At 44.4% G+C, this 17642-nt stretch overlaps 1 protein-coding gene across 4 annotated transcripts in view; it reads right to left on the reverse strand.

Annotated features, from left to right (window-relative positions):
• The window catches only part of Graf (GTPase regulator associated with FAK), a 57734-nt gene that overhangs the window by 28633 nt on the left and 11459 nt on the right, over positions 1-17642 (reverse strand). Inside the window, exons 4-13 of one of the 4 annotated variants that reach the window (XM_075689221.1) lie at positions 13186-13257; positions 12353-12454; positions 8792-8902; positions 8656-8698; positions 7944-8005; positions 6462-6524; positions 4065-4131; positions 2876-2973; positions 2642-2679; positions 303-441 (exon numbers count right to left, since the gene is read on the reverse strand). In XM_075689221.1, coding sequence (XP_075545336.1) covers positions 303-441; positions 2642-2679; positions 2876-2973; positions 4065-4131; positions 6462-6524; positions 7944-8005; positions 8656-8698; positions 8792-8902; positions 12353-12454; positions 13186-13257 — 795 coding nt within the window. Of the gene's footprint in view, positions 1-302; positions 442-2641; positions 2680-2875; positions 2974-4064; positions 4135-6449; positions 6525-7943; positions 8006-8655; positions 8699-8791; positions 8903-12352; positions 12455-13185; positions 13258-17642 lie in introns of all 4 variants that reach the window. The other 3 variants (XM_075689220.1, XM_075689219.1, XM_075689218.1) reach the window with 3 other exon arrangements.

Here is a 17642-nt window from a genome sequence, read left to right on the forward strand (position 1 = left end):
ATGGCTGGCACATTCATAGGCTTAGCAGCGAAATGCAAAGCCACTCCGCCACCAAGGCAGGTAACACCTGCATTTATTATTACCGTTTATGAAAGGGCAAACATCGGGGAGAAATTGGGGTTAACTTGTATTCAGAAATTTTGTTTGGCATACAAAAATCTGGCATTATTGGGTTTTACCCAAAAACAAAGGGACCTAGGGATAAGTTGGTGCTGCGTTCTTTGATGTTACCCTCATGTCTGTGACCCAGATTTCTAGTGTTTCTGACTTCCTTCAAGTGGAACAAGAGCTAGGTGACTCACAGGTTCCCTGCCATCCATGGCATTGAGCCACTGTTTGCAATCGTCTTCGCTCAGCGCCTGGAATGTGTATGTCAAGCCGGGACGATCTGATGCTGTCAAGTCAAAGCAAAAGCGCTTGTCTATGCTGTCATTCATCCGTCTAAAAAAAAAGAGAGTATAAAGAACATATGCAACACTCAACTGCCGCTAGAGCTACAATCCAAAAAGCACTCGAAGGAACTAATAAAAGAATATTCAATTAAAGACAGTTAAGAATTTTCATACAACATATTTCAACCACTGTTGTCAGCATTTTCTAAGTAAAAAGGCTATATACGAGTTTTCTCATAATTCCATATTTCCTCTGCTAGTATTCGTACAGAAATGACAGAACTGACAATGAAATAAATGTTTGCATGCCCCCATGCAAATACATCACAAAATTATGAGAATGCAATTAACATTTTTCTGCAGGGTTAGGTGCATGCTGATCGAACATAAAGACAATGTCAACTGCAAAGGGGTGCAGCATGGCCTTCATCTGCACAGCCTCAAAGTATCACAACACAGCACCAGCAGAGTGCCTGTGTCAAGTATCACCAATTTCCAAGGCCAGGCAAACATCACACAATGACAGGACTGTGCATCATCCCAGAAGCTTTATAGTAAAAGACTGTATTAACAAGAATGAAGAAGTGAAGCACATACTTATGAACTAAACTGTTTTGCATGTTTAAATATAAGTGAGAAATCTACAACAGTGTTTGAACACTTGGAGCGTATGTACAGTACTTGTTGACAGTTACTGCTGCAGAGCATTACATCAAATTGCTTTGCCAGATCTTTCTGTCAAGATAACATTAAGATTTATTTATTTAACTGTCAATCTCATGCTGTTTCTGTGAATACAAGAGAATATTTGTTGATAGTGTAGAGCTTTTCCAGAAGCGTTCTAGTCAACTGAAAGTATGTGTAAGCAAGCCAACCATTGCTCTATATTAGAGCTGATAAAAAAAAAATTGTGCGGTTTATTACCCAGACGCTGCACAGTAAGCTATGAAGAATGCCACAGTTGGCTGCTTCGGATTAATATTGAACACCTTGGAATTCTTTAACGTACACCAAATTCTAAGCGCACGTGCATTTTTAATTCTGTGCTCATCGGAATACGATTGAGCATGGAAGCCATGCCTTCTTGCTCAGAACACCACAAACACCGAGTCACCGCAGTGGGTTATTACAGCCATTGACATAGCACAAAACATGTCCTGAAGATGTACAGTTCATAAAGCAACTTCAGTAACATCCATGTCATTTATGGTCCACACAGGGTTGCCTGCTAGGAGTCAGGTGTGACCTAACCGTCACGCTGTAGCTCTCTACCCACTTGGTACTCTCACCAGCTCCCAATATTTCTCTATCAGTTAGTAGTCATGTGAAAATTTGCCAAGAATCTCAAAGCGAGCCATTCAAGAATATTTATCACAAATGAAGGAATATGACACTTGCGCTCACTATTCCGTGCATTTAGCTTCACAGAAACTCACGACGCTGTTCTGAATCGGCTGTCTTGATCTGTTTATGTGCGAAATTGTTGTGTGACTGGTCACTCGAGGCACTTTGTGTGTATTCGCGGGCTTCTTTCATGCTAAAAAAAAAAAAAACTTTTATGCAACAGAAAGTTGTATCGGGAGTTTTTCATGTTGCTCTACAATTTTCTCACTGACACTTTTGCTCAAGTTATAATGTTTGAGATGTCAATTAATGAATGAAGACTAATTATGTAATTAGGAAGAATGCAAGAAATAATCTCCAAGCGATGGCAAACAATGTTACCTTGGTTCTGTCCAGCCATGTGGAATTTGCATATTCTTAAGGTTTGGCTAAATTTAGGTGGGACACCCTGTATACAGAACAGTGATTTGCGATGGCTTAGCACACACATGTGAAGGCAAAAGTTGTTCGGTTCAGCTAATCCACTAGCTATGAATCTCCGATCATCGGTGGTACCTGTAAATTCTCAGGCTTCAGGTCTGTTTGTACTAGATTATTTACAGTAAGGGTTAATACATGCACGTCAAACTGAAGCTACACTAACGACAATCAAAGCAAAAGAATATACTAAACACAACAAAGCCAGTAAAAACACTGTGCTTTATATATATTTTATATTATGTACTTTAAACATTTCTTTTGATTATAATTAAAAATGTTATCGCTGTCATAAATAAAAGTTTCAAATGAATTGCAAATAAAGCACAGCTACAGAAATGCAAACCAAGGTATCTGGTGTAACTATTAAAGGTAAATCCCACATTAAAACATTATCCACGCTTGTTAAAAAAAGTTTAGTGTATTACCTGATGCATTCTTTGAGGCAGAAGGTGTCTGTTGTTGTCTGAAACACCCCACAAAGTACAAAGTGAACACAATGTAAGGGTCGGCATGCAAACAAGGATGCTAGATAATATAAACCACAGGGTGCAGCATCTGTGAGCCAATTACAGCAGCAACTTACCAGTTCAACAAATTCAGTGGCTCAAGAGAAAAACAATAACATACACGCGGCAAAAATGAAGCCGGCGAGCACTTACAATTTTGCCCACTGTCTGGGAGTACGGTATCATGGTGAACTTGCGGTTTTCCTTCTGGTATTGACAGTAGTGCTTGTTCCATATTGTTGTAATGTGTCCTGCATCAAAAAAGATAACAGCCTTTTTTATTTGAAACCACGTGAGTGAAGGTTCTTCAAAATGTCTGAGGATGTATTAACAGAAATTATATATTAACACTCCTTCCTCTTTGCGTCATATTAAATTGTAGATATTTGCCCTTTCAAAAAGTTGCTCCTATACACATGTTGCATTTTTCAATGTGTGTTTTTCATTAGCTATACTTGTTGATTTCTTGATCTCACTAACTCCACCAGATTTTATGCCAGCCGCAACGAAATTCCCTTCCCTTCGTAGAAATTTTGTGACACTGAGACCACCGGTTTTGTTTTCAATGTATCACATGTCTTGCTTACCTTTTCTGTCACTTCATTTTAGACAGAACATTATGCAGGAGAAAGGACCAAGAAAGGTATTGTTAATGCATTAGGTATATTTAATGTTTTTTAACTATTTCATCAAATGAAGCCATGCAAGTCAAATGTTAATTAAAATTCTGCTAATGCTTGTCTTGGGATAGGTTCCATGTAAACACACTACTTCCCTGGTGTAGCGAGGTATTTTGTAATTTTCACATTTCAGCAGAACTTTCAAAGAGCTTAATAGTGTAAACTATACGTGTAAAGCACTAGCAAGGAACAATTAGAAGGTGGCTGTTTTGTAAATGCCATTTTATCCACAGTGTTGAAAGTAAGAATAACTGCATACACTAGTGTGTAAGTCTTACCTTTCTTTTTAGATGTTTTGCATGTAAATTAACACTAATAGATGTTTGATTAACTGCTGAATAAAAATGGCAATTCAATACTAGTGTCCAGGTCTACAAATTATCAAGCTATGCAACTAATAATTATAAAGCTTATTACCAGCTTGCATCCTACCATTAAATGTTAGTGGCATCCTTTCCTTTTCCCTGACTCATTCCACCATTCTCACTTTTGAGTATCTTTTTGTCAGCCTCCAAGTCTAAACCCTGGGCAAAAGTACTGGTAAAATGCTGCTGTCAATACATACATGTAATGACATAAGCAGTAAACCCAGTGGTACCCATCATAGTAACAGTGGTATTGCCTTGGAAGCCATCCAAGTGCAGACTTGACAAAGGACTCACTTTTTTCCATGAGGAAGAGGTAACCTTGCCTAGTATACATTTTGTTTAGGCAACCAGAGTCCTGGGGCTTCTGAGGGAAGGATCAGGAGGGTTCCACACGGCAGGCCAAGTGCGTGAGCCAAAAAGAACAAAAGAAAAAGAACACATGCACACACAAACACACACACCGAGGTAGTATTTGTGCACAACACCCCTAGCATACATTCACATGCATGGCAGCAGCTGTACAGGCACATACACAAGCATAATGCAAACTAGGAGGGCATGGCTGCTATTTAGGTCCACTGCAGGGCGAAGGCCTCTCCCTGAGGTATTCGATCCTCCCTGCCCTGCACCAAGTGAACCGATTTTACTCCTGCAAATTTCCCAGCCTCATCGCTCCATCTAACTACCTGACAACCTTGACATAGTAGTATCGTAAACTGGGCAAGTTGGTACTGATTAGTGTTTGAAGGGTAGCATGAAAATCTACACAAGATGAAAAGAAGACACAAAACAACATTGCGTCATTCTGTATTTTTCTTTTGTCCCCCGTAGGTTTTCACGCGACTCTTCAAACATCAACTTTGACTATGTTTCCCTTAGTTTACTACTGATTGTGTTGCTCTCTACACCTCTAGTTATCTGTTCTTTGCATTAAAATGAGTTGCCCAACTCTGTTTCTTCTTAATTTGAAGTAAATAACATTCATGCTTGAAGTTTCATCTCATACCACCTCCTTTATATACCTTAAACACTGCCTTCCCACTGCTCAGTACACGTTTCCTTCAGAGTTTGTTGGCCTTAAGGTTTCAGCCACATTTGTTGGTACTGGCAGAATATGGTGATTATATGGTCTTTTTCTTGAAGGATATTGGCAATATGCTATTTGCAACTTTGGAGTTCCTGCCCAAATGTGCCCCAATTATTTTTATTCTTCAATTAGATGCCCTGTGCCAATTGGTCAAGATAAACATTCTTTTTCACTGCTCCAAGAGTCTGACTATCAACCGTAGCCCAAGCAAGAGGCTACTGACACTAGCATTATGAGCCTGCCCTACTGAATACTGACAACGAGGATGCCACAAAGTGAAAGCAACATAGAGGAGCAGGTGCCACAGCTCTAAAGCATGTCACACAGACTGAACAAAACAAAAAAATCAGGCATGTATGCTTATATGAAACTTAGTGCTTTCACCTTCATTTGTGCTTACTTAAGGTAATTCTGTTCACTGAAACAAATAAAATGGCAGAATGAGTTGAATTTTTTTCTGCACTTTGAAAGCAATGTGCTGGACTGTTGAGCACTTTTTTTAGTGAATGAAGCCAAAAGAGACAAAAGCTACCTTATGACAATTTTGCAACACTGTAATTAAAATGGGACAGTTTTGCCTCCATCAGCATATCTTTATCATTCATCAGTACAATTAATCAAGCAGGAAAAAGGCTAACTGATCTGTTTTGTTTTCAGCAGACATGCAGTAAACAAACATTGTAAATAACAATAACAGAAATGAAATATTCTTAAAACAATGCAGTGGATAACAAAAGAAATTTAAAAAAGCCTGCGCATCATTGAACAGTCACGAGCATGCAAAATTAAGAACAAGCAAAATATTGACAAAGTAATAAAAAGTTTTGCATGAGGTGAAATGTGTTTGAACAAATGAAAATGAATCACAAAATGCAAAAATGTGATAAATGATGAAGTATGCAGTAGTAAACATTACATATGCATGGTGCAAAATGACAATTCTAAGTTGTGCAAGATTCTTAGTTGTGCAGGCAGTAAGCTTTCACTATGTTTTTACGCATTCACTTAAAATTTTAATTTTGATGTTCATCAATACAAACATTCAGTAACAAACTGTCTGAGATAAAAAAAAGTCTAATGCAAGTACAATATTATCTCGCACAGAGATGATAAAGTGCAACTAAATAACAGCCAAAGCACAAGTGTTCTGCACTACAGTGTAAAAGGCCACCAGAACATGCAATTCATCCTCGGGGAGGTTGTTATGCAAACACAGTTTCTGTATCTTTCTGCCCAAAATTAAAATCCAATGAGATTCACTGATCCTTAGTTTGTACAGAAGTCATAGCCAGGTTATTTGACTAAATTACGAGAATGTGATTAGATTCTTTTTCTGAATACACAGTGCCTACTCTGCTGCAACTGCTATATAATGAATGGCATTCACTGCACCCCTGTGGCATTCACTTTGAATCAAACAAGCATGACAAATGAAGGCAGGAAATGCCAGAAAATCATGATTTGATATGCAAGTTAAAAAACAAAAAGAATATAAAGTTGGCTCAAAACTCACACTTCATCAAGACAAACCACAAGGTCGTGCATCTAAAGCAATGTGCATGACATGGGATGGATGAAGCAGCGAGCATTACCGTTGTACGCACCTCCAACATTTTCTTCATCAAGTGTTCTGCTTCACTGTGTGTTGCTTCAAAGTTCTCCCTTGTCTGCAGTCACGCATGGGACAAGAACAAGTCACATTAACACAGCTTCACTTAGTGGACAGAAAAATGAAAAATAAAGAGATAGGTTACCAGACTTTCATACATGTATAAAGACAATTTATCAAAGTTATGAGACTCTCTATGTGTTTGCATTCCAATCACTACAGAGACAATCTGCGAAAATGACGATAATCACAGAGCCACACTAATTTGTTCTTTTCTGCATACCCTGCATGTAAGAGCAAGCAGGTGAATATTCCGTGCACACCTCATGTTATTGTTCCAACTTGTATGTCGTGTTCCTGTGCAAACACAGATTCCATACACACAAGTTCGGACATCAAAGTATAATTTCGTTCTTTTATGCAGTTCAGGGGATATTTACCACAAGTCTATAGTCGGCGTTCGTGTTGTCCACTTCTCTACTCTTGTGTCCTGTCTGCACGCCTCACTTCTATTTTGCATAATGAATCCTTACCAACTAGCTCAGCTTTCTGTCGTTCTAAGTCTATGGTGATAGGGTAACTGAATTATCTGCGTGAAGACGTAAGAAGGCTTGTACGTAACATCAGAGCAAACAGTTTCTTGCTTTTTTGCTGGTGACATCACTGATACTGAACAAAATACAGCCACTTATGGATACAGGTTTGTCTGTTTTGTGAGTAAAGATGAAAAAAAAAAGAAGCTAAGGTTCTGACTGCTGTTAAGACATAAAAAGCAAACTGATTAAATGCATGTAGAATTCTTAATTCTAGATCATTTGCTCTATCCAATTATTTTACCTAGTTCCAAGTTCATGTGGGGCTTCTCATAAGCAGTAGAAATAACAGTGTCCATGTGAGCCCCAACTTGCATGCTTGGTTATCTCACCAGGAATACTTCTTGTTGTGCTAGTTGGTGAAACAAAGTGCTTGTCCTGTCTACTTTGCCTGGATATGTGTGTTAATTTGCATCTCTCTTGTAGCTATTGGTTACCCTTAATGATGCACGCTAGTGCTCTGAAGTCAATAAAGTAAGTATTTTGATTTTGTTGGCACTGATGTGAGTCTGATTTGGCCATCATGGCTCGCCTATTTCTTCCAAGTATGTGTGTTGCATTGTAGCATTTGACTGTATGAAATAATGTTAATGTGGAGTGAAATTCAATAATGAAAGTCCCCAAAGTTTGAGTTGAGAGATATTTTTTTCTTTCACTCATATTTTGGAATTTTATATTGACTTGTGCCTTCTTACACCCTACTTTCAGTATTCTGTGCTTTTGTAGGCGAAATGCCATTACAATAGAACTGGCAATAGAACTCTATCAATCCTTCAACGTAATATTACACCTAATACTACATTAAACTACTTTTCTTTTTTTGCTGGTCAAATTGGCCCTTGGTATTATCGTGAAACAAAGAGTGTTTGTCAGTGCTAGCTCACCTTCTGAAGCCGAACCTGCAGGTCTGTGTTGAAGCTGTTGAACTCCTTGGCTACCTCATGGCCTGAAGTAGGTCAGTGATGAAACAAACAGATGAATCTACTTTGACATTAAAGGCACTCAAAGAGATACAGTTTGTACAACATTCCCTTGTTATGTTGTTAATAAGTATGTGCAAACATGACCAAAGTAAGGAGCTGGAAATATTTGCTGCTATAAGGCACATCACCTTTAGCAACGTACTACTCCTTTTCGTTGGGTGTTGAGGTGATTGTGGTGAAAAAGACAACTTTTACCTTTACAATGGCTGCTTCGTAAACACGAATTTATAAAATCTAAATTTTAGAGTCCACAATGAGCTTTTGATTATTACCAATAATACAGGCGAAAAACGAACTAGAATCAAAGGAAACGTGATAAACGCCACTAAAAGAGACACAATAACTGCCTGCATCAAATGAAAGAGGATGGGGGAAAGAATAGAAAATGGGAGTTTGATCATTGTGCCATTAAATTAAAAGCATGTATTGGTGACTGCATCCAGACACAATAGCTGCAACAAGACTGAACTAGGAGCAGCAAAATGTCATACAAGAATTTTCAAAGCAACTTTGCATTGCTTGAGAACTGCTCTAAACACTGATGTACTTACTTTAGCACCAAATGAAAGATACAAATTAAAGTTATTTAAACCAAGAACAATGTAGTACAGACCTTGGTGATAGAAGGTCAGCCAGCCGTACATAAACCTCAGTATCTGCCAATTAAGAGAAGAATAAACAATCGGTACCCGAGCATTAACACGTGGGCTACAACATGCATGAAACGTAAACAGTCATGACTAACTGACCGTTTCGACGAATTCGGTCTTCTTGCGTTCTTGAACTTTCTGAAGGAGCAGTACATATTCTAGTGATGCTTTGAAGAAGTGGATCTTCTCCATTTCAAGCACCGCAAATACCTGCCAGATTAGGAATACAACATAAAAGCAACGTCATTCACTGCAAGCAAAATTGTTCTGTTCGCAGGCTAAAGAGTGCCACGAGAGAAAGTAAACTTGGCACCTTGTTTATTGTAACTGACTTGGTGCCATAAGTTCGATGTCACTGTGTATATTTTTATGCGACAGTACACCCCTTTTGCAACGAAATTAGTATTTCCTTAAGAAATCTTCAGCTATTAAATTTCAGACGCACAGTGAATCCCCGCCGCACGTATAATTCAGCATTTCGAGCAATTCCGAAACGTCAACGGCGAGGCCGTGATCTGAGAAACGTCAGGTTGCGCGCCTTAAAGACATGCGCAGGCACCATTCGGTGACCAGAGACCCTTATCCAGCAGACAACACGCGAATCCAGCGAAGGCTAAACAAAGATTCGTTATCCCGACCAAAAGCGAGGCGGAGCGCTGTCCTTCCAACGCTAGATGTCAAGGCCACGAAAACGTGGGTGCGGGGAAGGAGGACTCGCAGTCCACAGGCGTCGCATTAATTACAGCCTCCAAAGAGCCAACGCACAGCAAACACGACGGCAGATCACACACAAAAAGAAGATAAAATTAAAAAGGTCCGCTGCCGCCCGTATTAGACGCGTTAACCAACAAAACGCGCGAAAGGACGACGCTCCAAAAATGGAAGCTCTACGCAGGTCGCCCCTGCTCCCCTTTCACAGCTGCGACGGCACGCGAGCGTCGAACGGCCGCCACCCACTTACCTTCGCCGCGCAATCGCAGAGGCCGACGCCATGCGACGGCGGCAGATCGCGGGCCTCCGCCACGCCATCGCAAGAGAGCGCGAACGCGCGCGCGGGGTTTCGCCCCGCCGAAGCTTACTTCCCCGCCTGACGCGGGAGCGATGCGGGGAAGACGGCCTTCATCATTCGGTCCTCGCTCGAAACGGAAACGTTCATATCTTTTTTTTTTTTTGTTGCTTAATTTTTTTTCCCCTTCAGCCAACGCGTTACGCTAAACGACCGCTACGCGGAGCGGCAGTCGATAGCGCTCCGACCATGGATGCTCCGACGCTACCCTCGAACGACGCCGGCGGTGGCGACGCCGTCGCCGCGCAAAATCGAAACCGCCGGCGCGACGAAAGCCGGCCGGCGGCGCTGACGTTGGCGTTTTTCCTTCGCGCGTTCTTCCTCTCGCCAACAGTGGAGACACAAGCAGGCGACAACGTTGCCACAAAACGTGTACTTATTATCGGCGTGTTCTAAAGGCAAACAGGCCGACAGTAATACTTAGGCTCGCATATGCTTAGGCTGCAGTCAGTAAAGCGCACTTTTCGATACAGCGTTCACGGTTGATTTATCCAAGTTTTCACCGACGAGGAATGACCGCAATGTTTATAGGGCTGAGCGCTTTCACGCACCTGTTTCGCCACTTGCCCCGTATACAAACAAGATGCCTAGTTTAGTTACCCGAGGACATCGGGGAAACCTACTACGTGCCGCGTGGAACGCATGGAACTAGGGGAAAGAAATTTATGGAACGAATGATTCTTTTCCGAAAGTTCGTATTATAGCGTCTCCCGGGTCCTCGTCGGTTCAGGTGTCTCATTATAGAAACCTACGACTTCGATGTGCACGTTCGAATGAAGTACGACTTTGCCTTACAACGAAACGCGCAGACCCCCCCGCAAACAGTATTCCCAAAGCCCTACACAAGATCACCATACCGGGAAAAAAGAAAAAGAATTGCGGCAATGTGTGTGTTCAGTCGGATGCGAATAGCTGGTTGCCGCTGGAAACACTGGCGCACGATAGGTGACTTTTTCTAATATAGTTCCAGAGGAGTAAAGTTACCCACGTCACTACGCCGTCGTTACGAGCTGCGAAGCGCAAAGCCTAGATCAGCTGTGTACTGAACAACGGCGACCCGTCTCAATGACCATGTTTACACTGGTCGACCCTGTTCGATGACGCCCTGTCTGCAGGGAAAAAAAAAAAAAAAAAGGCGACGGTACGACGGTACGCAGCCTCTCGTAATGGGAAGGAAGCGCGTCCGATAATGGTTATTTTCGCTGTGTATCCACATGGTCTATAGACAGCAGGCCTAACAGGATTCCCGAGGCAATTACGACTTCGGGACCTCGCACACCGCGTGCGCAAAGGGCGTGTTAGCTTGGCTGACGCGACCCTCCCGGAGGAGGGACGGGGGGAGGGGGGGGGGGCAGTCGACGCACTGGCTCGCGGGTCCACACGGGGAATATAAACGAAAATAACAACGACGCGAAGACGAAAGGACCGGGGAACGGAGGAAACACCGCGCTCCAAGCGTGCGTCGTTTCACAGACTTGTCCTCCGGACACAATTTCGACACAAGTGGCACAGGCCGGCCGCAGCTACTCGTAGACCGCATCAAGCGGCAGGAGCCATACTTTCGTTATGTATATACACTTCAGGGTGATCATTCTTAAGTTTTACGGAATCTTTAAAAATAGCCTGTTGAAGATACCATTTAGACCTTGAGCTGGATTATTTAGAGAGGCGGACAAAATCGAAACACATATTCTTCTAATTTGAAAAAAAAAAAAAACATTAATTACCTTTTTATTAACTACTTTATGGAGCACACTGCAATTTATGAAATGTAGTCGGTGAGCTTGCAAGGCGAATCAACTTGGAATGAATTTCCAGAATGACACCAGTTAGGAGATATGCGCCATCAAACTCGCGGTAAAAATGCGCCGTTCTACTAAATATTTTACCAAAACGCTTCCTTGTGCACTGAAGCACGGAAGTAACTGGAACGCTTATGTATTATTATAGATATGACGGAACTGGTGTCATTCTGGAAATTAAATTCAAGTGGATACGCCTTGATAACTCGCCGCTACAATTCGTAAACTGCGATACGCGCCGCAAGATAATTAATTAGGAAGTTAATCAGCGGATCTTCGTTAATTAAAAGAGTATGTGTTTCGATTTCTCGTGCTAGTATAACGCCCGCCTCTTCGAATAATAAAATAAGCTCAAGGACAAGAATTACGCCATCTGCCACAGACTGTTCTTAAAAAAATTCCACAAAGCTTATAAAAACGATCACCCCGTATACAGACTGTTCCGCTACATATAGCAAAAAAGTTTTTCCGCTGAGCGGCGGATCGGGACACCGCGCGGTCCGCGTGTACGCGGAGATTCTGGTGCGCAAAGGCTCGCTCTATATGCAGAGACCACACTCCGCCACGCTCCTCGTTAGGACACAGCATACTGCCGCTGTCGGACGCGTGAACGAGAAGAGCCGTTAGCCGTACCGCCGCCATGGACACTCTACGGGAGCTCCCATAGACTATAGCAGGTTCTCGGACCTCAGTAAACACAGGTTCCGTTGCCACGCGTGGTCCGCGAATTCCCAGGGTTACGCGACGTCCGCTATACGCAGCGTGCTCGCGGTGCACACATGTGGCACTCGCCTCTTTCTGGTGCGCATCGCCCTTCTTGACGGAGAGTCCCAGGTACCGCTCCAGCGATTGGCAGTAGCGGGCGGTCTCCTTGTCGAACTTCTTCTTGCGCTCCTGCACGCGAAAAAAAGTCGAAGCGCGCGTCAGAGGAGACAAGCAATACAGCGAACTCCATTCAATCGTCTGTGCAACTGCTGGTGCCGACTACATTGTGCCTCCACCAAACTGCAATGCGCGGCTTGAAAGCGAGTTGCAGAGAATGCACGCTACCAGTTGCGAAGGAAAGCAGACGCGTTGCAGGCTCAGGCGAGAGCTGAACTGAAGACACGGAACAAAACCAGGAGACACTACACAAGAACGTGTCCCTTTTGTCTCGTGTCCTATAAGTTCGGATGTTATAAACACGTCTTGGCCACGAATCAACCTCAGACGAATTGCATTCAGGCCTTGCAGGTCTACGAACTACAGAAGCCGCGCTGCATATAGCGCGTGCCGCGTACCAAAGTCAAATACAACCGGTACAAACAAGATAAAATGTGTACAGCAGTGTGTGCAGCTGGGAAAGTGTTGCAGAGTTCTGGCGCGAAGAGCATTGACCCGAGATTCGCGACACGGGTTCATTTTGCATTCTCCGACGGCGACGACGTGCAGTGTGTCGTTGCAGCGCGTCTTGCCGCCAAATACGCAGCCAACGCGTGATGATAGGCGAACCTGCGACCTCGACGTGAGCACCGCTGCGCATCACTACGGCGCATTAGCTACCCCCCCTACCCCCTCCGCTGTTGAGCCCGCGCGCACAGCAAAGTTGCAGCGCAACGCGCGCACAATGCCCGTGCCACACTCACCTTAGCCTCACCGATGTTGTCCTTGCGAAACCGCTCGATGGGCTCGATGAACGTCTTGTGGGCGTTCTCCAACTGCGGCGGTGGTATAGACGCGCGCATAAGCGTGGTTGGTTGGCACTCGTGGAGCAAAAGCAACTAACCCTTTTTAAGGCGACAATGAAGATAAATATGAGGTCGGAGTAGATATGGGGCAGGTTATCAAATAACTCGGTTTAACCTCAAGCCCGGTAATAGCGCGGTTGGTGACTCCATAAAGAAAATTTCTGTGACGTAACGGATCTGCATTTGCTTGAGGCTAGTGGAGTGTTCACTAAAAAAAAAACTGATACAGGCACACGCGCACACACGCAAAAGACTCAACCTACAAGTTCGCACTTCATTGTCCCGGCTAAAAATAAAATAAAGAATTAAAAAAACTGTTTTTATTTTAATTTTAGTCACCAAAGGATGCACGAATACATGTTTTTCAACTCGTCGTTGGCCTTCAGCATTCCTTTACACATGCGCCTCCAAAATAACCTCCATAAGGGTGTCCACAGTAGAAGATTCCCTGAACGCTAAGAGATGTCGAGTTTTTCTTCGACAACGAAAACCGCTGGCAGTATAGGGCGGTTAATTGTCAAGACCACATCGTTCGTGTACGTCGACGCATAAATAATTACATCGCACGACTTCAGCCGTGGAAGTTTTGTACGCAGACCGAAGCAGACTAATGTAGCACGAAGAGACAACGTAGCTACACAAAGGCGCACCAAACGCTTCTCATTTCCCGCCGTCTCTATAGGCTTTCTGGAGTCCACAAAGCGCCCTTCCCGAAGCTCACGCGCCTGGCGCGCTCATAAAATACGTTTACGGCAGCGCCGTACGACAACGAAACTTACGACACCGGGAAGCCATATAGATGTGTCGGGTGAAGGAGACCGAATGTTTGCGGCAAAAGAAGTGCGAGGATAAGCGTGTCGCGACCCTCGGGTCACGCGTCAGTCAATCCCGCTAGCCCTTGCGCGCGACGCGAACCCAAAGGAGTACTAACATGCTATTTTCGACTCTTTATTTCTTCTACGTTAAATGAATACCGAAACGCTTTTAACCTAAAAAAGGAAAGCCACTGGCAACTTCCCATAGCGCCCTAAGTACTTTACTATAACGCTTGTTACTATATACGAACCAAAGGCTGAATTCACAAATAATTTCGTTGGCAAGTGCTATTTGCCATTGGCCGAGCGCCAGCAACACGATCGGCTGGAATTTGTCCTTACGAACACTTATCGAGTAACAGCCTTTCTTGCGAATACGAAGCCAGTTTCGGTACCCAGGATCGGTGAATTCCTCATGACGTCACGATTATGTCAATGACGCCAGGCCTGGCGCAACGAGACCAACTTTAGTACCAAATTAAAATATCAACCCTTCCCAGTATCCACACTTGATAAGCGTGATCCTAATAAGTGCGATGCGGCATAGTTTCTACAACTTCAGAAATGTGTCGGTACTGGTCATCTGACACATACAGGGTGTCCCACGCAACGTATGCCAAAACTTAGAAATATGCGGGTGCCACGTAGCTCGACAGAACCAAGGTAATGCCGTTTGCCGTCGCTTGGAGCAAGTCAGACATTTTCTTTTGTATTTCGCCTAATTATCTAACTAGTTATTAATTAAAATTCGCAAACATTCGGAGCGAAATTCCCGGTTCACCTTCCTGTTGTTCAATACGCGCTACATAAAATTTTGTCCAAACGTTCAACGAAGCCCGCAAATCAGGCGAAAAGTGCCGCGCGGCACTTTCTTCGTGTTTTGCAGGCCCGACGAAGAACTGTCGGCGTTCGCCGGCGCCCAATAAAATCATTAGATAGATTCAGCTCGACGTTTACTGTCCGTTCAACTCGTACCGCTGTATACGCACACGGGGGGGGGGGGGGGGGGTCTACCCTGGATACCGTCCAATTCAAGCGCGGCGACAAGGCAAATAACAAAACGCTTTACTTAAACTGATAAAGCAGTTTCGTAAGCGCGCCTCAAGGCAAAGCACCATTATTGAATGACTGGAACACATCGAGCGGAAGTTTGCTGTCCCACGCGTTCGATCAGCAAAGGGTGCCTCAGCGCTGCAATTCACTTGACTCACCTGCACCAGAATCTCCAGTATGGCGGTTTTCTGAAGTGTGAAGGAAATCTGGCGTAGCAGTCGGACAACCACAATGGGAAATGATGGGTCTCACACGGTCTATAGCGATACAAGTCGGCAGGACTTCGTTGAGAAAGTAAAGTGCGGCTTGCTTTATTGTTCTTTGCGGTTCAGGTGTGAATTACGTGCTAGTCGCATGTTTCTCCAAAGACGTGGAGTGATCTACGTTGACAACTGCTTCATTCTCGCATGTCAATCTCGACTGTTTAGATCAGCCTCGGCCTAAGTCCGCTTGTCGCTAGATTTTGATGACTTCCGAACAATGAAGTTCACCAAGGGTGAGTATCTTCGCCAATTTATGGCGTTTCCTTTACGTGTAATATGTCGAAAACAATATAATGGTATAAATTAGATGAAAACCGAGGCTAATCATTACTATGCCGGAAATTTCATGCGACAATCAATCAATCAATCAATCAATCAATCAATCAATCAATCAATCAATCAATCAATCAATCAATCAATCAATCAATCAATCATATTGTTCTTAGGCATCATTACAATTACAAAGGAAATGTATTACAGAAGGAGGTCCCAAAGTAAGAACTGTCAGGGGGACAAGAGGTCCCCCTGGCAGTGAAGATACTTAAGCAATAAAAGTTTACAGAGGGAAACCGAGAGGTTCTTCGAAGCCAAAGAGACTAAGTTTAGAGAAATGCGTGCACGAACGAAGCGCTGTACCGGAGGCGCGTGCACGGACAGTATGACGCCTCATTTCCCTCTATGGTGTAGAGAACAGCACTTTTAACGTACTTTTGAGAAAACTTTTTTCTTTACTCTCAATATAAAGCTCGAATCGAGAAAAACCAGTGGCGAATGAGCCATGAGACGTGCACGAGCCGCGGAACGTCGACATCGCCGCAAACAGAGGAAAGCTTGAAGTACGAAACGCCCCGCGACACCGCCCGACAAGGAACCGCCGTGCTAGCGGCGTTGCGCTGCGAAGCACGAGGTCGCGGGTTCAATTCCTGGCCGCATTCCGATGAAGGCGGAACGAAAAAAAAAAAAAAAAGATCCCGCTCGTGTACCGTGCATTGGGTGCACGTTAGAGAACGGCAGTTGGTCAAAATTATAATCCACAGTGCTCTACTACTACGTGCTTCATAATCAGATCGTGGTTTTGGCCCGTACACCCACCCCCTTCCTTTCTTAAGCGCCTCCCATTAGCTGCGTTGCGGCCCGACGTACGATAGTTCGACGCAGGGTGCCTCGATGTGCGCGCCCTCGATTAGCGGTATGGTATACTGCCACTACGTACAGCGAGCGCACCGACCCCCGCGCATCGAGGCAACCAAGCTCGACGGGGGCGGATTCGTACTAATCCACATACCCCCCCCGACCAAATTTGACCGGAGACGCTGTGGGCGGGCGTAGCCTCGGGGGCGTCGCGGAAAGATACAGCAGCCACGTAAGCGCAGTGGTGCGAGCAATGTACGCGTCAGAAAGCGTGTCATTCGCGGCAGGTTTGCCGATAAGAGTGACCGCACCCCGTGTCGTGGGTCGCCCGTACGCCCATGGCACCACACCCGGCGTGTCTCCTGCGGTTGCACACCATCTCCTCAGCGCCGTCCGATGCGCAAGCGCCTGATGTTGCAACCGTAGCCGCACAGTTTATATAGAATATACAGAATATTCGATGTCGCAAGTCATATACACTGACGAGTCGCTCTCTTGGAAGTATACCTAGACGTCGGCTGCACCTCTACCGAGACTCCGTACGGACCTCCTAAATTTCAACGCCACGGGCGTTTATGCCATTTCTACTCAATATCTACACGCGGACGCTGATACTTGGATATATGAAAAATAATACCACGTGATAGCGCTCTGAAGCAAAATGCTGTGGGCATAAAGCCATTGCGGCAGGTAGGCTGCCATTTTCTGTGCATTGAAGTAAGATAGCAAGCGGGTCACAATTAACGAGAGCGGACGTTCGCTATGCCAGAATCAAAAAGCGCAGCGGTGAAAGAAATAGCGGGTGATGCCACCTTCGGATTCCTCAGCAGCCCACCATCTCTCACGACCGGAGTCTTCTCACTCGAGAAGACTCCGGCGTGCCAACCAGCAACCGGTATTCGGCACTCGACACCGACTGCAGCCGTAGCAGTAGCCGCAGTTGCAACCGGAGTCAAAGTCACAACCGCAAGCCCAGTCAAAATCGGCCCAAACCGAAACCAAAGTCCACCCGCAAGCAGAAGCCAATTCCGTAGCCTTTAACAACACGCCCGCGTGCATGGCCATGCCGGCTCTTGCAATAAACGTGGGAGCT

This window comes from Dermacentor variabilis, chromosome 4 (genome assembly GCF_050947875.1).
Source record: "Dermacentor variabilis isolate Ectoservices chromosome 4, ASM5094787v1, whole genome shotgun sequence".
Lineage (NCBI taxonomy): Eukaryota > Metazoa > Arthropoda > Arachnida > Ixodida > Ixodidae > Dermacentor > Dermacentor variabilis.